At 38.1% G+C, this 23607-nt stretch overlaps 2 protein-coding genes and 1 non-coding gene across 4 annotated transcripts; 2 read left to right on the top strand and 1 right to left on the bottom strand.

Annotated features, from left to right (window-relative positions):
- Positions 1-9944: 9944 nt before the first annotated feature.
- Positions 9945-13299, top strand: LOC131303855 (SWI/SNF complex component SNF12 homolog). Of its 2 annotated transcripts, XR_009192232.1 has the most exons (3): positions 10017-12349; positions 12925-13181; positions 13237-13299. XR_009192232.1 is itself a non-coding variant. In XM_058330910.1 (2 exons), the coding sequence occupies exons 1-2, from the start codon at positions 10509-10511 to the stop codon at positions 12989-12991; spliced, it is 1908 nt and encodes a 635-aa protein (XP_058186893.1). In that variant the 5' UTR covers positions 9945-10508; the 3' UTR covers positions 12992-13299. The 2 variants fall into 2 exon arrangements, 1 of the variants encoding a protein (XP_058186893.1); XM_058330910.1 differs by having other exon boundaries at positions 9945-12349; positions 12925-13299.
- A 2038-nt stretch (positions 13300-15337) lies between these two features.
- On the bottom strand, positions 15338-15444 carry LOC131305838 (small nucleolar RNA snoR100). Its single transcript, XR_009193395.1, has one exon. It is a non-coding gene; the product is annotated as a small nucleolar RNA snoR100 (small nucleolar RNA).
- A 567-nt stretch (positions 15445-16011) lies between these two features.
- LOC131304239 (ATPase family AAA domain-containing protein FIGL1) lies at positions 16012-22419 on the top strand. Its single transcript, XM_058331399.1, has 13 exons — positions 16012-16557; positions 17519-17657; positions 17850-18242; positions 18534-18772; positions 18955-19082; positions 19184-19302; positions 19405-19497; positions 20422-20523; positions 20792-20894; positions 21416-21499; positions 21576-21671; positions 21839-21966; positions 22093-22419. Exons 1-13 carry the CDS (start codon positions 16211-16213, stop codon positions 22192-22194), a joined length of 2073 nt encoding a protein of 690 aa, XP_058187382.1. The 5' UTR covers positions 16012-16210; the 3' UTR covers positions 22195-22419.
- Positions 22420-23607: the final 1188 nt, after the last annotated feature.

The raw sequence follows: 23607 nt of genomic DNA, 5'->3' as shown, positions 1-23607 counted from the left end.
TGATGATGTTTTTGCATATTTTGTTCGGTATTGTCACTGTAAACTTGAAAATGGCCTTGTTTGATAAGTGCGTTAGAGGGTGGGATAGGATTACAAATCTTATGGGTTTCCTAATTCTATGTTTGATTGCACAAAATGGAAGGGGATTAGTAATCTCATAGGATGGGCAATCCCCTAACTATGGAGGATTAGTAATACCTTGGGGGACTAGGTATTAACAATCCTATCCCATGAAATTAAATTACATTGACCCAATTACCCTTGGTCATTTGGATAAATTATACAATTACCCTTGGGATCTCACCCGTGCACCAAAAAACCACCAGAAATTACCATTGATATAATGGGTATGATATTGGCCATGTAAAAATTAGATTATCAATGCATCAGTCTATTTTTGAAGAGTGAGTTAAAAACATCCATTATTTTCCTACATTTTTTGCACAATGATTTTAAAATAGTTTTTTTTTCATGTTTTGTAAATTTTCACTTTTTTTTTGCTTCATGATATTTTTGGAACTTGTAAAATCCAAAAAGACAAACGGAAATGAAAAAAAGGCATAATAGATTTAATTAGTAACTTGAATTATTTGTGTGGAACTCAAAAGTGGATTCCACAAATCCAGCTATGCGCCGTCGGTGCATGGTGTTGGATAGATATAATTGTGTTGGACCTGAATGTAGTATAAAAATGTACATTAATTGTATTTTCACAAAATGTTGAGTACAGTTAAAGAGAGAGAGAGAGAGAGAGAGAGAGAGAAGAAGAAGAAGAAGAAGAAGAAGAAGAAATATTTAAAAAATAGGACATTTTAATTGTATTTTCTCTTTTACTTCATTGAGGCCAAAAATTAAAGAAAATTATCGTTTTAATCCAATCTAATCGCGTCCTAAACAAACATGGTATTAACAATTTCATCATTCTATGTTTTTTTTTTTTTGTAAGTTTTCAATTGTTTATTGCCTAAAAAACAAATTAGGTAAAATTTTGGAAATTACGGATGAACAAGGGTAACGTTGGAACATCAATCTTCCAATCCTATCCTACGCATGGGAAACAAACGTAATATTACTAATCACATCTCCTTACGGATCCCATTCCATAATCTCATCTCCTTACGAATCTCATTCCAATCCTATCTCCTTACTAATCCTGTCTAATCCAACACATTTATCAAAGAAGGCAGACACTGCCAATTTATCCTTTGCATTATCAGATTACCGAAATTTCATTGCTGCTCTCTGCATCTTCCCAGGAGTTTTGTTGCTCGTATCCAGGATCGTGTCCCGGACTGCTGGACCGGACCACAGTAACCTCGTCAAAAGCAGCAACCACTGGTTAAGAATGTTGAACAGAGGAAGAATATCAGTTTTTGGAACTCACATCATCTATGATTCAGAATTATCTGAATGGGTAGTGTTTTCATCTAAATCATCTCACCCTTTGATCTCATTGAAGATGAATAGGAATAGATCACCATGCTCCAAAAGAAACTACAAGAAACAAGAGCCAACTTAGGTCTGTTAGATGAACATGTAAACCACTGTTTTTGCTTGAGTTGGACTTGGACAGTTTGTACGAGTTTTTTTTCCCTCGGCAAAAGTCTGTAGTATTAGTTGTAGTTAAGGAGATTTGAACTCCAATCGAATGCATGAGAGTGAAAGATGCCTATCATTAGGCTACCAGTCCACTTGCGTTGGTACGAGCTTCTTTCTTTCCCTCTTTTCTAGAAAGGGCTTTACACACAGGATTTGAACCTCGAATTCACCTGTTTTTCTTTGGATTTACTTTGAGAAAGATAGCTGGACACTACTCTGTTGTCCCTGCACAAAACTAATTGCAATATAATTTAGTTAAATCAAAAGAAACCATCCGAGGGTTTGTGAAATCAGTTTATTCTCTCCGAAATCTTTGATTGTTTCATCATTTGTGTTTTTCGTTTTTAATGATTTTTTTATCAAATTTTCTACATTTTTTTTTTTGCTTTTTGAATGTATATAACATACTTTTATTTGAAAATTCAAAAAAATTGTTAAAATGTCAAATTTTTTTACTAAAGACGAAAAAATACGCAACATATAAAGCATTTTTATCTCAAAAATATATCTCAAGAAAACTGATGATCAAATACCATTCAACAACGCCTCAGTCCCTAGTGTTCTCATTACTTTAATTGATCTTTTCGAACTGACCCAAGTGTTTAAGAGGTTACACATAAATATTCACATCACAATAGAAGTATCACTAATAACTCTTCATTTTGTGGATTAACTAACTGAGATGGTGGGAAGATTAGACAGAAAATGTCAAGGCAGTTAGATCCATCTGATCTCTGTGAACACAAACTACACAAGCATATTGTTTCTGGTTTAAAGCTCTCCTTCAAGTTAACATCACAAAACCAACTGCTTAAAAACCATCAGCCATTGCTTCAAAAAAAGGTCACGACTCACGAGTCATACGTTGAGGTTCATACATTTCACTTAGACTTCTTTTGTTACAAAGAAAGCATTTTTGTCACTTCACAATCCATACCGCTGCAGCACGTGCTAAAGTCCATATACCTCTCTACCCAGAACCCCAACAGCTTTTTGTCCATTCCTGGTGACATCCGAGCAGTAAAACCGTAAAAGCTTTGATTAACCAGTGTAAATTGCATCAACGGATGTATTTTTATGTCCACTTAGAACCTCCAGCAAGCTGTAAACAAAGTCAATAGTAGACCACGTGCTGGCCCACTCCAAGAAAAATCTGTATACATATTATCTTGATCGTGGTTTTATATGCTGGAGGAAATGTTCATTGATTTTCTCCAGCTGTAATCTTTCAGTAACAGCAAGCTGTAAAATGTGTCCCACTCAAGCAGAGAGCTTGTAGGCTGTAGCAACCCTGCAGATAAAAACAGTTCAAACAGCAACTCTGCAGCCTAGGGGAATTGCCATCTTGCTCAAGGGGCAATCTTGTGGCTCAGAAACGTAACCCAACAGGAAAAAACGAAAAACATAGAAAACAAAACCTGAACTTATCTGTCCTAAAAGTTTCCGTCATGGTTGTGCGTTGTAACCATAAACCATCTCTCACATTATATTATTATCAACAACAATGTGTTTTTTGTGTTTTTCACTTAAGAACGTGTCGTAGGCATCATCTCCACCACCAACTGTTTTGTGACTCAGCATTTGTCCATCAGGCTGCAAACGAAACAAAAAAAAGAAAAGAAAAAGAGAAAAAGAAGAAACAATTTGCCAAAAACTGATAGAATCCACTGTAGGTAACTTCGAAAGAGTCAGAAATTTGGGAGTTTTGTGGAAGTGGGATGGAATCTTTACCTGAATGCTGTGTTCAAGACTAAACATTCTTTACCTGTAAAGCTCCCAACAGGCATTTCCAACTTGGCGTCAAATTAAAGACTAAACATTCCTTCAAAAACGTAGAAACGGTTTGGGGGCGAAGGACGCACCAGTAAGGGGTAGGTTCCCAAAAGTGCTAAAGCACAGCCTAGTTATTTCCCTAAAAGTGGTAAAGGGGCTAAAAGTGGTAAAGGTTTTTTTTAGAGAAATGAATTGAATAAAAGTGCTAAAAAGTCAAGTTGTTTCCCAAAAGTAGTACGGAACTTTTTAGAGAACTGACTAGGCATTTTGCATATAAAAGTATCCCGGACTACTTTTGGGAAACCAACCCTAATTTGGACAAGAGGGATAAGCCAACGATGGGGGGGCAAGTTGGGTCTCACTTATCCAGCTGCAAGGGGTGTTCCTTATCCCAACCAGACAAGTAATCTTAGGATGACAGGTCTCAACAAACCCTGGATAACGGTGGAACCAAAATAACCTTATCCGGGTGGCCTAGTCCCCAACAAACAGGCCGTAAGCTTCTTCCCCAAACAACTTCACCCAAAACTGCAGTGGACTAGACTTCTAGATTTCACTGTACTACTCATCGGGCAACATCAAAACCATCAAAAAAATGGAGGAAAGTAGCTGATATTGAAACACATTTGATCATTACGTATAATGTCTATATACAAAATGGAGAATCTGCTAAAAAAAAAATCGATGAAATTTGTTTCCAACTACAACTACTAGAGATCTGATAGAAGAAAATTTCATTAAATTGAAAAAGTCCTCGCAATGTTTATCAATAAGATATATTCACTGATGTTCAAAACTCTTGCGCTTCTCGAGTAACTGAAAATAACGATGACAAAAATGACACCGGGAGATAACAAACTAGTTTAGTCTCCTAGTGATAGATGGGTGGGATTCGTAAGGAGATGTGATTAAGATTGAAATTGATAATGAGAAGGGATTGATAATGAGAAGGGATTAGTAATGAGTATGTTTGTTTGAGATGGGATTGGATGATGGGATTATTAATATCATGTTTGTTTGAGATGGGATTAGATGATGAAATTGGATTGATAGAAGGAATTAGTAATGAGAATGTGTTGGGGATTGGGTTGGGATTGGTAATACCATCTCTCCCAGGGTATTCATAATACCCCCTAAAGCCCACCTTACTAGTCCCAATGGACTAAAGTCCTGTTTGATAACAGTGATAGATGGTTGGGATTTGTAAGGAGATGAGATTAAAATTGGGATTGGTAATGAGAAGGGATTGATAAGAATATGGGATTGGCGATGAGTATATTTATTTGAAATGGGATTATTAGTCCACAAGCCCTTATTCATCTCAGAATAGAGCAATACCTCCTAATACCAAGTGGGAGAGACCTCTGCCAATACCCCCTAATGGCCATGGCCAGCTCCCAAACCCATTGGATTGTTAGTCCACACCTCTTTTTGGTTACCAAACAAGTTATTTTGAAACCCATGGGATTGGTAGTCCAATCCCAAAGCTTAGTATGTTTATCAAACGGGGCCTTAATAGTCCTAACCCATTTTGGGTTTCCAAACAAAGGATTGGTAGTTCCTTGGGATTGGTAGTCCAATCCCACGGTCTAATAAATTTATCAAACGGGGCCAAAGAAAACAAACCTTAGAGGCAGAACATATTATTTTCATTCGTGATCTGTGCACATAGCTATGGGTGTGGTAGTGGGTGACCATCCCTGACAAAAAAACGAGACTGTTATGCTGCCTAGTGAGCGGAGTACACTAGCGGAACTACAATGGATGGTTCACACATAAAATCTGGATGTAATCAAGGAACCATCTGTATAATAATGGTACACGTACCTCCTTAATAATTGCAAGTCATATGCTCTTAATGCGTCTAAAAATTTTCGGGAAATATAATGCATAACTTCTTAATACGATCTACCTCTGATACCATGATGTCACCAAATTGAGACCCACCCACCCCATCTCTGCAACGTAGGGGAAGTCACTAACATAACAAAATATTACTAGTTACTAGCATTCTTCCAAACCAGAATATAACTTATAAAATACGATGCGCTTAGGCCGAAAGTTATGTTTTTTCCTCAAATGCCTCAAAGAGGTCCTGACCGTAAGAGGAGTGGACTTAATTGAGACCGTATTAGTGTAGATATTTTGTGATTGAGTTCGATTCCTCTCACCAACATATTTTTTGAGTGAAAAGTCTAAGCACACAGATAAATAAGGTACATATTCTACATAGATTTTTAATGGGGTCCTCCTCGGGTCCCACACTAATAATCCAAATCATTCATTAAATGTAAAATATTTTTTTTAAAGATCCTGGCAAAAAATTAACTCAATCTTATATCTATAGATGCTCAATCCAATCATCTAACTGTTCATTATCCGAAAATCAAAATGAAAAGTTAGATGATTGGATCAAGTATCTATAAGTATCAGATTGAGCTGATTTTTTGCGGGCACCCTTAAAAAAATGTTGTACATTTAATGAATGGCTTGAATTATTTGTGTGGGACCCAAAGTGAGCTCCACAAAAAAAACTGTGTAGAATAAGTACCTATTTATATGTGTGGATAACAGCGTTTGCTTTGTTCGGTTAACCATTTATTTTTAGTTTTAGTTTAGTTTTCAATCATTACCTTTTCTTTTTTCAATCATTATCATATTTCTTCAATTGTTACTTTCTCATATATTTCTATGTCTCTCCAATCATTATATATATCTTCAATCATTACTCTATTTCTCTATCAATCTACCACCAAAACTAAACTAAACTAAATTCCCAATCAAACAAAATCGTTATTTTTTTGATGTATATTTTGTCAAAAAGTGATGCCTTGGTGGAAATTTAGTTTAGTTCTTGGAGAACACAAAAACATAACAAAATCATTGAACTATAGCAAGTTAATTGTTTAATGTGGACTAAAATTTAGATGTCAGTCCTTCTATCGTCCGCCTCTAGGGCCAACAATAAGCATTCCATTTCTCGTGTTTCAATTCAATTTTCTCTTTTGTCAATGCAAAAATTCCGTACTTGCAGTAGTTGTCAGTTTTGGTTTTTGACCGGTGCGAAGATTTTATTTTTCTGATAATTTTATCCTAAAGAATCATAATTAATTTTTGACTCTAAGGCTCTCGCTAGTTAGCCCTAAGAGATATTTGACTCTACGATTTTCTTAGGGTTGACTAACGAGAGCTTTAGAGTCAAAAATTAATTATGATTCTTTAGGATAAAATTATTAGATAAGATCTTAACATTGGTTCAAACAAATAAAAAATTGGAGCACTTAACTTTTTTTCCGTTTGGTTTTAGACGAAGGAGTAATGACAGGTGTTGAATTGATGAGTTTTTAAAAAGCTCAGGTGTTTATATGAAATTTAAGAAAGGTCAGGTGTTGAATTGATGAGTTTTTAAAAAGTTCAGGTGTTTATATGAAATTTAAGAAATGTCAAGTATTTATGCGTGATTTGTGTGAAAGGTCAGGTGCCTACGTGAAATTTTCCCTTTTTCTAATGGTTCTTTCCGGCAGCTATCACCTTCGGTACTCCTTTCGTCTCAATTTGTTTGTCTAATATTGGAAATTCAACTTATTTAAGGTGTATATGATTACACCTAAAAATTATTTACTTTTCAATATTTACCTTCACATTTTTTGAAAAGTTACTTTATTTCAAAAAAGTAAGAGCAAAAAAAAAATTCTATCCATTTAAAAGTCAAACGAATAAATAAATTAAGACAAGGCAAAGTCAAAAGCTTGACAAACAAATGGGAGCGAATGGAATATTTTTCTAATGGTTCTTTCAGGCAGCTGTCACGTTTGGTAGGAGTATTTTTCTAATGGTTCTTTCCGCTGTCTTTCTCTTTCAATCACCATTCTACCCTTTCTATACTTTTAAGAAACCCTCCAGATTTTACCTTTAGAAGGAGTACTCTACAATGTCACGTATTCCAGTATTTAAGTTGGAGTTTCACCAAGCAAAAAAAGACTTTCTGAAGGTTTTTTCCTTATTTAAAAAAAATTGCGCTCATCAATTTTGCGTCAAGTTTTTATGGATTATTGATTTGCTTCGACGAGAGGAATCGAAAAAGTAAAATGTGGTTATTTTCCAAAACATTTGGGTAAAAGTAAACGTTGTTTTTTTTCTTCTGAAAAGTGGTTATTTTTCAAAATATTTAGAAAGAAGTAAAAACCTTCTACTTTTTCGATTTCTCTCATCAAGACAAATCAATAATTCACAAGAGTTTGATGCAAAACTAATGAACGTGAATTATTTTTTCCAGGAAGGACAAAACCTCCAAAAAAAAGTGCTAAAAGTTAAATGAAATGGGGCCTTTGGAGGCGTCACTACAACTTTTTGATTGTCTTTATTCCAAAAAAAATTTTGCGTTTGTTAATTTTGTGCCAAGTTTTTATATATTATTGGTTTGTCTTGTCGAGAGGAATCAAAAAATAAAAAATATTAATATCCAATCCAAGAAAAATGAAATGGAATTTTGCTTGGATATTTTAAAAAATACGTGTGTAAAAGTATAATGTTTTACTTTTTCAAATTTTTTTGTCGAATTTGCAATCTCTCGTAAGACGCAAACCCAAAAAATAGATCATTGAGAAGGGGCAGGTGTAACAAGGAGATGGGGTGGCACGTGCCAGCTCCTGCGTCCTGGAAAAAAAAAATTCATGTTGCAAATACAACATTATTTAACCTTTAAGAATACTTGTGTCTTTGCCAATTTCTTTTTTTTTTTATAACTCAGGTGTTCGGGCCAGATTATGCTCACCTTGACTAATTTATGGAGACCAATCTCACCGTCAACTTGAAGAGGTCCCAATTAAAGTTAGGGCAAAACTCTATACGAACTGATCCCAAAAAAATTGTTTGCACCTGAGATGTTTCGAACTTGAAAACTTAAGAGGGAACAAATCCCTGAAAACATTAACAATTACAAATAAAAATATAGGAATGGCTTTGTACGTTTGTGAAAAGTAAAAGGACAAGTTGGGGAAAAATTGCTCGCCTGAGAAACTTTTATATATATATGAGGGATACCAAGGGGTTGGTATCCACTTCGGTTCGTTTCTCATTTTTTGGCCATTTTTCAATCAAATTTTGGTGATTGATTTTGTTCATGTTGTAGAGTTCGGTGATAATTTTATTCATATCAAAAATCGTGTTTATCGGATTTTATTTGATACATGATCAGAACACATGAAAATCGCAAAACAAAAACAAAACTGGGTTCCAATTCAGTGTGGTTTTGGATGTAGCTTTGGTTTTATTCAATTTTCACGTGTGCCGATCATGTATCTACTAAAGTTCAATGAATATGATTTTTGGTATGATTATATTTGTCGCCGAACTCTACAAAATGAACGAAGTCGGTCATCAAAATGTGATCAAAAAATGGCCGAAAAATAAGAAATGAGCTGGAAGGGATACCAACCCCTTGATATCCAAGTACACATAAAAGTTTCTCCGTAATTGATAGCACTTGAGATATTTCGAACTTGAGAACTTGGGAGGGAATAAATCCCTAAAAACATTAACAATTACGAATAAAAAAATAGGAATGGCTTTGTACGTTTGTGAAAAGTAAAAGGACAAGTTGGGGAGAAATTGCCTGCCAAATGTGAAAAATTCGTGCTAGTGTTGGATTTGTTATTAGTAGAAAAAGTGAGGGTTAAACATGTCAAGTTAAGTTTGTATCTTTTTTCCCTATAGTTGTCAGAGAACTGATTGTTATAAAAGCATTTGGACACACTAATCCTCCGCCATACCGCGGAGATTAGCATTTGTCTCTGTATACAACCAAACTATACATTATTAATGAAACTATAGGGCCCCACTTAACGGGCCTGGACCCCCTACATTGGGTCAACCCTCAAGAGAACAAACTAAGTAGGTTTGATTACATACATTGACAAACTGATAGATACTCTGCAAATTTAGATGAAGTTATGCGACCGGTGTCAACGGAAAAATAGTAGCTTAAGAGAAGGAAAAGATTGAGATTGACATTTGTTGTAGTGTAAAACAATATACAAATCTGTAAAATAAACTGGCACAGCTGAATGCTGGAAAATGGTTGGTTAATTTGATTTGGAAAGAAAATCTCTCGATGGCTAGGATCACTTGTTGACAACTTGATATATCCATTATGGTTAAGTGGATTTTCATACTAGCCACAAAAATGTCACCTCATCTGGCAGATGGGGCAGAAATGGAAGTCTGTCTTTGGAGTTTTAGTCACAACTGCAACAAATGAGAAAAGTTGATTTGAGTTGTCAGCCCCGATATTTCGGTTGCAACCCAATTCCAAGTTTAGTTGCCTACTTATTATTAGGTCATAGAAAATAAAATGAGAATTGATTTTGGCACTGCTCAAATCGATGACCACACTTCTCAGGAGAGTGTCAAAATCAATTCCATATCTCCAAATTGATTTTGGCACTCTCCTTTGAGAATTCGGTTATCAATTTTGGGAGTGCCAATCCCCAATAAAATAACAAACAAGTAAAAATAAATAAAATCAAGGTTACATGAAGGGTAGACATTATTGTGAAATCAGAAGTCCTAGGATTTAAACTGACAAAGGAATAAGGTCAGGGAGTATTTTGAGATACAGATCAAGTTGTTGGGTTTTCCGTGCAACTCTTGCGAAAGATTTCCTATTCGGTCAGCATCAGAACCAGCCCAAAGTCTGAAATCGAACATCTCTCTCACTCTCTCCGGTCGTCTATCTCTGTCTGGTTATGGGTAATTGAGATGGTTAAACGGAATATGTACGGGCTCTAGTAAAAGAACCCACCTTCAGGAGATCCAGAGACACCAGGGGTGAACCAATTCAAGACTCAACTCAGCAGTTGCTTTGAGAGACTGAAGCGGTGGCTTTCTTTCTAGGCTTCTTCCAAGGGCCGGCCTTGATGTTGTTACTGGGTTATCAAAGGTACTGATTAAAACATAAGCAATTTGTTGTTTTTATGTGGAGCATTGGCAGAGGTTTTTTGTGATAGTTAGGGTTTTGCTGGTTCTAGGGTTTTGCATATTTGGAATTTGAAGCACAGTTTATTTTTATTTTTTTTTGTAGTAGTTGAGGTTTTTAAGGTTGGCTTATTTTGAAGATTTTGGTTTGGGAGTGTAAAATGTCTGCAAATAGCAATAACATACCTGAGAATATTGGGGTTTCATCCCCGTTTGGTAATGCCGAGACTGGTTCTTCGAATCTGCCCGCGAACCCGACTGCACATCTCCAATCGCAGTCCCAATCTGGACTAGGTAACCTAGGAGGTCCCCCGCCCCCACCGAGCGACTTCAGTCGGTATGCGCATCAATATCGTCCGGGACCTGAGCGAGATGCTGCTGCCCGGGAATTTGCCCGCACAAGGCAAATTTACGATGGATATCTAAAATCAAAAGAATATGCCGAATCCCAAGCCAAAGCACAGATACGGGCTCAAGCTCACGCAGCTGCCCAAGCTGAAGCAGCACATGGGCGATTCCGGGCTCAGTTACGAGCTCTTGGGATGGATATTCCCCCCGAGGCCAACATTGCTGGGACTGGTAGTCCGGGTGGTTCCTCTTCGCCCATGGTTAACACACCTGGGAATTCAAGTGCTGCTGCCCAAGCTGAAGCAATACAGGCGCAATTCCGGGCTCAGTTACGAGCTCTTGGGATGTCTATTCCCCCCGAGGCCAACATTTCTGGGACTGGTAGTCCAGTTGGTTCCTCTTCGCCCATGGTTAACACACCTGGGAATTCAAGTGTGAAACGTGCTGCACCTCAGAAGCCACCTGTACGCCCGCTTGCCGTCTCAGCTACCAATACAATGTCGTCACCACTGAGAAATATGGAGCTCGCGAATGCCGCTGCTCGTAAAAAGAAGCAGAAGCTTCCTGAGAAACAGTTGCAAGAGAGGGTCGCAGCGATTTTGCCTGAATCTGCTCTTTACACCCAGCTCCTTGAGTTTGAGTCTCGAGTGGATGCTGCTTTGATTAGAAAGAAAATTGATATACAGGAGGCCATTAAAAACCCTCCCTCGATTCAGAAAACGCTTCGGATCTATGTGTTTAACACTTTTGATAATCAGATTCGCACAATTCCTAAGAAGCCGAATGCTGACCCCCCTACTTGGACCCTCAAGATAGTTGGAAGGATTTTGGAAGAAGGCGTAGATCCTGATCAAGCTGGGATGATGCAGAGATCGAGTTCCTTGTACCCAAAGTTCTCGTCTTTCTTTAAAAGAGTCACCATTTCCTTGGATCAGAGACTGTATCCTGAAAACCATATCATTACATGGGATAGTGCTCGATCGCCCGCGCCTCAAGAGGGCTTTGAGGTCAAGAGGATAGGGGATAAAGAGTTTTTGGCTAGTGTGCGGTTGGAAATGAGCTATACACCTGAGAAATTTAAGCTTTCACCAGCTTTAATGGAAGTTCTTGGAATTGAGGTCGATACCCGCCCTAGAATCATAGCTGCTATCTGGCATTATGTGAAGGCTAGAAAGTTGCAGAACCCAAATGACCCTTCTCATTTTCATTGTGATCCGCCGCTCCAGAGAGTATTTGCGGAAAAAGAGATGAAATTCACAGCGGTATCATCGAAGATATCACATCATTTGTCTCCTCCACAGCCAATACATTTGGAGCATAAGATCAAGGTTCAAGGGAATAGTCCAGCTGGGAATGCATGCTATGATGTGTTGGTGGATGTTCCCTTTCCAATTCAGAAAGAACTGAGTGCTTTATTAGCTAACACAGAGAAAACCAAAGAGGTTGAATCCTGCGATGAAGCAATTTGTGGTGCTATAAGGAAGATCCACGAGCATCGTAAGAGAAGGGCCTTCTTTCTTGGCTTCAGCCAATCTCCGGTGGAATTTATTAATGCTTTGATTGAATCTCAAAGCAGGGATCTGAAGCTTGTAGCCGGGGAAGCAAGTCGTAGTGCTGAAAAAGAGCGTCGCTCAGAATTCTTCAATCAAACCTGGTATGCTCATCGACTTCTTGCTATTGACAGTATGTTTCTTCTTGTTCTCATAAAGAAGCAGAAAGGGGAACAAAAAAACATTAACTTAACAGTTGAAATATGTGGGCAAATTTTGCAATTTGATTCATTTGATGGTTTGAAACATTTAGGATCAACTTTTCTTTTATGGGAAGGATTTGAACATTTTATACCAACATGTTTCTATGTCGTATGGATGTTCACATATATTTATGTCTATATTGACTCTTGATGCCTATGCTCGATTTACTCATTTAAATTGGGTCTTGGGCTGGATCCAACTACTCTGACTTGAACTTTAGAGACCCAATAGCAATCAGCTGCCATAACGCATGGCTAACCATATGATTGAGACTTTCTGCTACATGTTAGTCCGTCCCCGTGTGATGTCAATCTTCGAGGTTAACTGTACATTATGAGTCAGGTTAACTGTACATTATGAGTCTATGAACTTCGGGTGATCCACATGTGTCTCTGTCAGCGGCAAGTGCATTTTCTCAAATATTTCTTGTTTGTATCTTGGGATCACCATTACTTATTTTTTGTGGATTAAACAGGGTTGAAGATGCTGTTATACGTTATCTGAACCGCAAGCCAGTTGCAGATGGCCCTGTAAGCACATGAATTAGGGGTCTTGGAACGGCTGATGGAAACTTCCTCTGAGCTCGCATGTACCCGTCTACTTGACATCTCTTTTGGAAGTGCTTTGGATACATGTTTGACCTTTCCATTGTTGGATGGTGGGGATAGTTGCTCATGTTTAGAACAGAATGTACTCTGTAGCCCGTTTAAGCATTTCTCTGTTGTTACTCAGGTCCGAACAGAATGTACTCTGTAGCCCGTTTAAGCATTTCTCTGTTGTTACTCAGGTCCTCAGTACTGTGATTATGTTAATTTTAACGAACCAGGTTTCATAGTTTATTCATTTGCAATGTGACGGAATATCTCTCTCTCTCTCTCTCTCTCTCTCTCTCTCTCTCTCTCTCTCTCTCTCTCTCTCTCTCTCTCTCTCTCTCTCTCTCTCTCCACATGGGTGTACTTCCACAAGGAATTTTTTGTGTTTGTTTCTCCTGCATTTTTTTGTGAAGTGCACTTCAATTTCATTTTATGTAGAAAGAAGTGCCGGTTCTGCCTTGCTTTATAAGAATAGCGGCTTCTGTGCTTGTTTCTTGCGAGTTGGTCGCCAAGGTTACTTGTTTTCATTTTTTTCCCGTTAGACCTTTATGTTTACGGGTACCGCACCTTAGCATCTTAATGATATGCTTGTGGAAATGTATGATGCCTTGGAGGTTTCTAACTTGACAGCCATTGTATTCATATTCGTTGTGGTTCATATGGGCTGATAAATTAACTGGTGATGGGTTTCTGAGGTCCAAGAAACTAAGCAAAAAGAAAAGAAGAGGAACACTGAGGCGGTGAGGCCTTGTCAAATATGGAAAGACTCTTAACCTTTGCTGTGTTCGTTAAAAAACAAAAATCTAGTATAGGCTTGGCAAGGAAGAAAATGGAAGATGACAGAGAAAAAGGAATTTTTTCCTTCATTCGTACACTTTTGGGTCGTGTAACCGATTTTCAATTTTAATATATCTGCATCTGGTGTGTCCTAGAAAACATAGAAGCATATAACTAACGTTAAATAGAGAGAATATCCGGTACATTTCAAATTACCATGGGTTTCATTGCATTTGAAATTCCAATTATCTCTGAAGTATTTTTTTTGTTGTCTTCATTGAGCATTCAGCACGACATGGAGACATGAAAAAATTATAGAGGAGTGCCAGGGACAAATAAAATGGGCAAAGAATTGACCCTTAAAGTGTACATGAACGGCTCAGATTCACTACGCATGAACGGCTCAGATTCACTATGCGTAGTGAATCTAAGCCGTTCATGTACACTTTAAGAGTCAATTCTTTGCCAATTTTCTTTGCACTTAGCATTTCTCAAAATTATACATGGCTCTTGGGGCACAGCGCCTGTTGCCCTCCTCCACGAGGACCACCACAAGTTGCACAAGATTAATTGTGAGGGTCCCACAAGATTAAAGTGTTAAGATCTCATCCCATATCAATATAGAGTTGAGGAAGAACTTGAGTCACTATGTGATGGTGTCCTAACTCCTATGGGGACTTTGGGTTGGTGTTATGCAATGAGATGCACAACACCGTCCTGCGTACTTTCGAACAGTCAGATCGTACATATGACGGCTCGGATCTCATGTCGGCAATCAACAATCAAGAGTCATTCATTGCTGAGATGAGATTCGAGCCGTTAGATGTACGATCCGACAGCTCGGAGGTGCCTAGCATGGTGCAGTGCACATCACAGCACAACACCATCCCCCAATTCATCCTAAGGGGACTTGAACAATATCTTAGCGACATTATTTTTTCCTAATCAAAATCCCTCCACAAAGATGGCACACAAATTCTGGTCATGTCGTGGAGTGATAATTCAATGTTCTTGGTCTCCACTATCACACATTAATGTAGCATCTATACACTTATTCAAGACCGTGTGACCGCGTGAATGTGTGTTGGTGGTGCATACTCTTAGAGCATCACGCAACGGTGCTCCAATAGCTAAGTAATAAATTTTCCTAGTCGGGTCTCGAGCAAGGACAAAACCAGAATTTTACCCTAGCAGTGGCGAAATGTATACTGAAAAAATAAAAAGATGCATTATACTATTAATAGTCATCGGCTCCAGAAAAAATTAAAATAACATAATAAAAACTATAATAAATATTATTTTTCATTTGCATGTGGGGTATAAAAAAATACTAATTTTAATTTTGAGCATCGATAGTGCCACTCCAACAATAACAATAATAATAGGAGTAGTAGAATTCATGTAATCCCCTATCATTAGGAATATGAGCGGGGGAGGATTCGAGATAGACCTAACTTTTGGCAATATGTACAAAGTGGCTAATCTCATAATACCATTTAAACAGTAGCCCTCTATACGTGTTTTGCTGAGGAACCATGCCCCAAAATAAAGCCAAACGGCATCAGGGAGGGCAGACCTAGAGGCCCAATTCAATTTATGTGCATATTACCATGTTTTCTTCATTAATAGTCCAGAGCATCGGTTTATACAAAGATAATGCTATTCCCCAAATTTATAACGTCAATCTCCAAATCCCTATATGGATTTTTCAAATTGATAACCACACTACCTTTTGTGAATGACATTATAAATTTGGGGAGTGACATTATAATTAAATTCTCTTAATTTTTTAGGTCAAGTTATTTTAGGATTAGAATTAATGTGGAGGTTTTTTTTTCTTAATTACAAATCATCATTTATATTATTTCACTTTGCCCTATTGAATTTAGTTTTAGAATATTTTTTTTGGTCTCCTTTATTGAAGAGAAAAATAGAAGATTTATGACTGGTATATAATAAAAATAAGGAAAAAAAATCTAGCAGTACGCGAAACTATATAAGTTGGGAATAATTTTTTTTTTCATATATAATAATTACGTTTTCTAAATTTTTTGTCATCGGCCGCCACAACTAGACCCCTGATCCCACTCGAGCACTCTCAAATGGTGCTCCAAGAAGTCGGACCTATAGTACTCTCGAATAGGCTAGCACAATCCGACTCGAATAGAAAATGGACTCAACATCAGGAAAATTGAATCCGTTTGGAACTCGTGGAATGGAAGAGAAGGAACATGGTCAAGGAAAATATACTTGCTCAAAACTTGATTTCCTTCCTCTCCTGTTTCAAAACAGCCGAAAAAGAACGAAAGGCGCGAAGAAAAAGAGAATCGCCACTCTGCGAAAAAGTGGATACAGACTCCGCACACACCGCCGAGCTTCTCTTGGAAGGAAATGGCGGGAAAAGAGAACACCGCCGAAGCCTCTGAACCGGCTTCACTGACGACGCTGTTTCTGTCTTCTTCGGAATCGGGAAGGATGGAAGCCAGTGAGAAGGAGGTGTGTTGGAGGAGAGAAGTGGATACGAAGCTGAAGAGGCTCCATTCGCTTCTCTTCGGAGCTGATTTGGCTCTCCAGAAGGAGGATTTCTCCTCTGCCCTAGTGCTCGGCCTCCGCCTCCTCGGCTTCCTCGACTCCAATTCCAACACCGACGTTGACGAGGCCTTCATTAGACCTATTCGCCGTGACGCCCTGTCGAAGATCGATACAGCTCGTCGCTCCCTCGTACCCGAATCCGATCGGTACTCTCTCTCTCTCTCTCTCTCTCTCTCTGAGTATGTATGTATGTATATACGTGTAGACTAGTACACACTACACACATAATGCTAGGGCTGATAAATGAACCAAACCACGCGAGTTTGAGCTCATGTTTGCTTGTACATACAAACCAAGCTTGAACATAATTTTTAAGCTCGTTGAGGTTTTGAACCAAGCTTGAACAAAGAACTGTTCGACTTGTGATGGTTAAAAACTTCAAACTACTCGAGATCAGCTCAATTAAAGCTCGTTTGAGATCGGATTGTCCCATAAAGAAGCCAAGCCTCAACATGTTTTTGAAGCTCATTAAGTGACTTGTTGAGTTCATCTATCAGCCCTAATAAGTGCATAGATATGTATGTAGCTTATTGGAAATTTAGACGTTAAAAGTTCAATTAGAATAATGGGAGAAGAAATTGTGAATGTTGTGTAGATTTTTCAATGTTACAAACACGGAAGTGTAACTTTTGAATACTTGATAAGACATTTGGCATGTGTAGCTCTTTATATTTATTGATCAATAAATTGCCAGATGGCTTCAGGAGTACTAGTTAATTTGATAGCTAGAGAACTGGACAAGGAACTCCAAATACTGGTTGGTCCGCTGGATTGTTTCCAGTTGAAGAACAGATTGTTGTTAAAAGTAGACAAAGTTAATGGACGATTAAGCTTTCAATCTCCTGGAAAAGAGTTCATGAAATTAATTTTATTTGGGTGGATTGACACTTAATGATGTAGTCAATCCCTCAGGCACGTACGCAACACAGAGGAATTGGCTATATGTCCGAAACATTTCCTGCACTACTTGATTTTCTTTGACATATTTGTATCAGTTGCTCTCCTTAGTTAATGATTGCGAAGACTTTCTTGGTTTATGTTTGTTACCGGATGTTTCATGAATTACACTGTGGAAATGACAACTTTTTGTGGTCCGCATGTCTCCAGCCAAGCATTTGAACAAGCTGGACGAGATCATGGCCGTGTTTTTGGCAAGAGTGGAAATATGAACTTTGAAAAAATTAGGCAGTCAAAGTACTTTCAAACCCTTTTTCAGCAGTCTACAGGAAGAGATTCGAATGAATTGGTATGAAGTGCTACACCATTTCATTGAGCTCCTGCATATCTATAATTAACTATGCCTTATTTTATTTGATGGACTAACTGTTGTAGGCTTATAGCTTTTGAGGACGAGCTGATTCATAACCTTAGATTCTAATTTCTATGATTATCTGTCATCGTAAATCCAGAGCTCATGACAGGTCACTATTTATTTTAGGGGGATCCGTTTGACAGGCCGGACAAGATAGGCTCCAAGACCTCAAAAGTCCTGGTACAAGCAAAGTTGACATCCATTTACGGAAACAGTATCTCCCATGCAAATAATAGTCCGCCATCCAAGAGTTCTCTGAATTCTAAAAGTAACAGTTCTGAGGACTGCACTATCATAGAAAAAGCTCACTCCTACCGCAATCTTCCCAAAGGTCAAGGTATCTCTACATTTTCATCAGTTGAGGAGGAAGAAAGAGCTCATGGAAGTAGTAATGGTACAAAACGTACGCACAAGGAGTTCAGTAGCCCTAGAAATGAGAATATTAAGTCTCCAAAATGTGATGAAGAAGCTAACACTGACGTATCTAGCAACGGATTTGTAACTGCCAGGGCAAAATTGGTAACGACTTTTATTTCTCCTGTCATTTTTTACTCTAGATGCAATTAACCTGACATGGAAATCCAAAGCAATGAGCTGGATTCTGTAATAACCTCAACCACTTTTGGAACACATTTTGTTGTGGAAGCCTGATAATATCCTTTCATGCCATGTATTATTTCTGGCAAAAGAACATGCTTAGAAATTTTATATGACAAGCATTATTACATCACTAGTTGCTCTGCTCTATTTGGTGTTTTCAGGATTTTATATGCCAATCTCTTAACTAAGTGCATTACCTTTACACTGTAGGAAATGGATGCAAAGCACAAGCAAGGATTAGTGGGATCACCAAGTGCTTCTGTCTCACCACAAAGTGATAATTACGCAACCAATAGAGGTTACGCTGCCAGATCCTATGGGTTTTCACGCCGTGGCATTCGTGGTAATTTTGTGCCCCCTATTAGATCTAATGGGGGTAATGCAAACAATATCACTTCACGTGTCGCAGGGAAGGGTGATGACGCATTAGATGACTCAATAAAGAGATGGTTAGTTTTTGTCTCGTCTTTCTTTCTCCGGAAATGTGGGTTAAACTCGTCCTTCATATCAACAGCTCCTCATGCTGTGCACGTCGAACTGCGTCCCCCGACCTTCCACCCCACCCCTGATGTTTAATTGGGAGCATTATGCAGTCATTTTCGTAACTTATATTCTCTGCATGATATTTCAGTTTGGACATGCTATGTGGTCCTGATGGAGAACTTCCTGAAAAGTTGAGGAATTTAGAACCTCGTCTGATCGAACATGTCAGTAATGAAATCATGGATCGGGATCCCAATGTTCGTTGGGATGATATTGGTAAACCATGATCCTTCAGACTCTTAGATGCTCAGGTTCTTCTATGAATTGATGTATTTGATAGTTTCTCATAATTATGTCTACTTTTGTCAATACTGCAGCTGGATTGGACCATGCTAAAAAGTGCGTTACAGAGATGGTGATATATCCCTTATTACGTCCTGATATTTTTAAAGGTTGTCGTTCCCCAGGGCGTGGTCTTCTTCTGTTCGGTCCCCCTGTAAGAAGTGAACTTATACAATGTATTGTGGATAACAAGTATTTCCATGCGTGGACAAGAATATTACATTTTATTTTTTGACACTTTCATCTTGTGTCTTAGGGAACAGGCAAAACGATGATAGGGAAGGCAATAGCTGGAGAGGCTAAAGCAACCTTTTTCTACATATCGGCTAGTTCATTGACAAGCAAATGGGTACGTGTCATTTCTGCGATTATGCATTAATATCATTTTTAATCGGCCTGCGATTATGCATTATTGATTTGAATCCCCTAGGAAAATTTTGAATGATTCTTAACTTTGTTAAAACTTGGGTAAGTTTATTAATCAATTCTGCAAATTTAGCCGAAATAGTCAACAGACTTTTGTTTACTGAATTAGATGAACATGTAGTTTATGTTCGACCTTTTCCATTGCTACCTCGAATTATTTCTAAGTTTCTGATTGTGGGGGCCAAACAACACTAGAATTATTTTTTGTTCATATTTTCTATCTTACGCGCAAAATTTTCATAGCTAGGTTATATGAATGGTATATCTTCTATACATATGAATTGTGAAACGTGTTAAATATGAACCCAAGTTGTGCCAATATAACAAGATGCCCAGGCTTATTCTTAGCTTTGGCAGTTCTCGAGCAATTAGAAGCTAAAACAAGCATTCAATTCAAAATGCTGTTACTGCATAGTCAATAAACCTGATTTATGCGACTAAAATACATGAAAGTCATCATTTTAATTTCAGTAAAGATGACTCTTGCCTTACAAATCTCAGCAACTAGGTAAACACCTCAAGTACTGGAGTTCTTCACCACTCCATAAGGTTACCTCTACCATAGACTTTTTTTTTGCTGGTGAAAGTCCGTAGTGTTAAGTGTTGCTAGCGAGGTTTGAATCCCGGTCAAATGCATGGGAGTACATGGTGCCTACCATTGGGCTACCACTCCACTAGTCCACTTGCCTATACCATAGACTTTAGCCCAGCAATTGGACAATTTCTGCTGCATCTATGTTGGTAGTGCATTGTAAAAGGATGTGAACAAGATACCGAAGCTGCTTTGTTTCCCGCACGTATAGAAATCTATTGCATTCTGCTGATTAAATGTCCATTGGTGCTGTAGATTGGCGAGGGTGAAAAGCTAGTGAGGGCACTTTTTGGAGTTGCCTGTTGTCGCCAGCCAGCTGTGATATTTGTTGATGAAGTGGATTCACTTCTGTCTCAGGTATAGTCTAACTGGTAAATAACTAAATATAGAGGTAAAATGGGGTTATGTTGAATCAGCTGAACTTCAGTATGTTCCACTGGTTCCCTTGCTATATATTTCAAAGCCCGTATGAGTAGAAACAGTGTGCCATTTACTAAAAGGGGATACAATCTATGTTTGCTTGAGATCATCCTTGTGGTAAAAAGGAACACTTTTTCCTTGTAAGTTGCCCACTGTCTTGATTGTCAGAAAAGTTGTTCTGCTAATGAATTCTACATGATTGCAGCGGAAGTCAGATGGTGAACATGAAGCAAGTCGGCGACTCAAGACACAATTTCTCATCGAAATGGAAGGGTTTGATAGCGGGAGTGAGCAAATTCTGCTTATAGGTGAAAAATTGAACTGCTGAACTTTCCTTATGTTTGCATCCAGGAAGTTTTTGAAACTTCAGTCTCTTGATCACTGGCTTGCAGCTGGAAGTAATGACCGATCCTGATAATATTTTGTGGAAGCACGTGTAAAATGTGTATTCCTTCATTTCTGATTTGGGATAACAATGCAAAGTCAATTGTCATCTTTCAAATTTTTCCTGCCAGGAGCAAAAAACTCTATGTTCCTAGTGTGCTAGTAAACGGTGGGAGAACTTCACCCGAAGCAAACTTTTAAGATTGTACATAACAGAGTTTATGATCTTAAAAGTTGGAAATTATATTTCTGATTTATACTATCTACATTTTGAACATAATGGTTGGAGACGATTTATAGATGGAATTTCTCAATGTTCACACAACTTTTTGAATGGGAAGATGCATTTGACTTCGACTTCTTTTCAAGATCTGATGTACTCTGATTTAGTCCTCTAAATAATTTGTGTAGTCACAGTCATTTTACAAGCTGTTATCTTATCCAGGAGCAACTAATAGGCCCCAAGAACTTGATGAAGCAGCAAGGAGGCGGCTTACCAAGCGGCTTTATATTCCCCTTCCTTCCTCAGGTACACTTTGAGCATCCCAACTTTTGAACCTCTTTTGATCCCATGAATGATAGCTAACTGATTACTTGAAATGAAGATGCCAGAGCGTGGATTGTCCGTAATCTTCTAGAGAAGGATGGATTATTTAAGTTGTCAAAGGAGGACATTGATACCATATGCAAGCTAACTGAAGGTCTGTGCTCGTATGGTTCATAGTTCAACCCATTGGCTTCTTTCCACCTTGACTCCCTAGAATGTTCAACTTAAGCATTTGGCCTTTCATGTTTTCCCCATATCCCATCTTCTAATATCATTTGTTTGTTGTTTATTTTTGTAATTTTTTGTTTTTTGTTTTTGCAGGGTACTCTGGATCAGACATGAAGAATCTAGTGAAGGATGCTTCTATGGGTCCGCTAAGAGAGGCTCTGAGACAGGGTATAGAAATTACAAAGCTGAAAAAGGAGGATATGAGACCTGTTACTCTTCAGGTAATAACATCTACATAAGCTTAGAGAGTGCTCTCATGCACCCACATACATGGATGATCAATAGCAAGAATAAAGTTCACGGTTGTCAACTTCATAAAGCTAATTTGCTCTTTTTCCTGTGTGCAGGATTTTGAGGATGCATTACAAGAGGTGAGGCCTTCTGTTTCTTTGAATGAACTCGGTACATATGAGAAGTGGAACAAGCAATTTGGAAGCTTATCGGGGTGACCGGGTGAGTATCATTTTGATTAATGTTGAAAACAGAAAAGATATCTGTGGTATATACAAACTTCTAGCAAGATCAATCAATGTACATTCACCAATATTGATTTCTCTTGTGAGGTCCATTTCACATTCTACCCTGTACCCACTCATAACTCTGCAGAAGCAGAAGTAGTTCGCTTCTGTTTTGTATGCTATGAATTAATCAAGCTGACATATATTTCTATACTATGAAGCTAAGAACTGCGGATTCGAACATGGGAGATGGACATGGACATGCAGCTATGTCATTTTCCAAAACTTAGGACACGGACATGTTGGGAGTAGGTAGATAATGTTCGATTGTGCATATATGACATGTGTATGTTATAAACCTGCATAAAAGTGAAAACATTTTTCCATGCAAATTAGGCTTTAGAAACCCCAAAGAATATGGACATTAAGAAGATATAAATCAACAATGACTTAGTATTCACGAACTAAGCATCCATGGGAAATGTGACTCTGCCCAACTTTTAAAATTGCATTATGACTTACTCATGTTCCCTAGTGTATTCCCAACGTGTCCCCAATGTATATCCCCGGTGTGCCCTAAAGTGTCAAACTAGAATCAATGTACTAATAAAAAAACATGACATGTATTTAACCAAGTCCAACAAGTGTTTAGAATGTGGCGTGTCCGTGCTTCTTAGCTATGAAGGATATGCAATATTCAAGTCTGGTTTGGGATATCCGGACATAAGCTGACATAGTTCCAAACTGTATGAACGCCAAAAAAAAAACTGACTTTGAATTTATGTTTGACAAGTTAAAACCCGCGTATAACTTGTTTTTCTAATTTTCCTTCCATCACAAGTTGCCTCGACTGACCATAATTTACTAGTACTGGTAGCTTTAGAAGAAAGATCAAACCCAGTCTCGTTACTAGTCTTGGTCTGCGTCGTGGTCACGTGCAGTATTTTTTATTGCGGGTCAATGAATTCATGCGCCTGGAAAATATGTTAACACTCCATCTAGATTTTGGATCTTTAGTTCATGATTTTCTTAGTACGGTCCAATTCCTCAAAGAAATTAACAAACCAACGTAACTGCTGATGGCATCGCCACTGGAGGCCATGTATATATTATAAACAAATTCCTGACTTTCACGAATTAAAAACACATGTTCCTGACTAATTGCGTAGACGCATGTGTATTTAAGATATCTGACTAGTTCCTACGTACCGTACAATGCCAGCAGGAAAAGTCTTCCAATCCCAAGAAAAAGTATTACCCCCTGCGTTCTGAACAAACACTATCACAGCCAGCTTCCAACCTTCGTGTGGCGAACGTCAGTCTTTTTAGGAGTTTGTTCAATGCATTTACCCACCACTAGAATTCAAAGATCCAACTTTTATTCGCATATGTTCTAACAAGAAT

The sequence above is a fragment of the Rhododendron vialii genome, chromosome 10a (assembly GCF_030253575.1).
Source record: "Rhododendron vialii isolate Sample 1 chromosome 10a, ASM3025357v1".
NCBI classification, from domain to species: Eukaryota; Viridiplantae; Streptophyta; class Magnoliopsida; order Ericales; family Ericaceae; genus Rhododendron; species Rhododendron vialii.
Note: the sequence above shows the minus strand (reverse complement) of the source record. Positions and strands in the feature narration are given on the sequence as shown.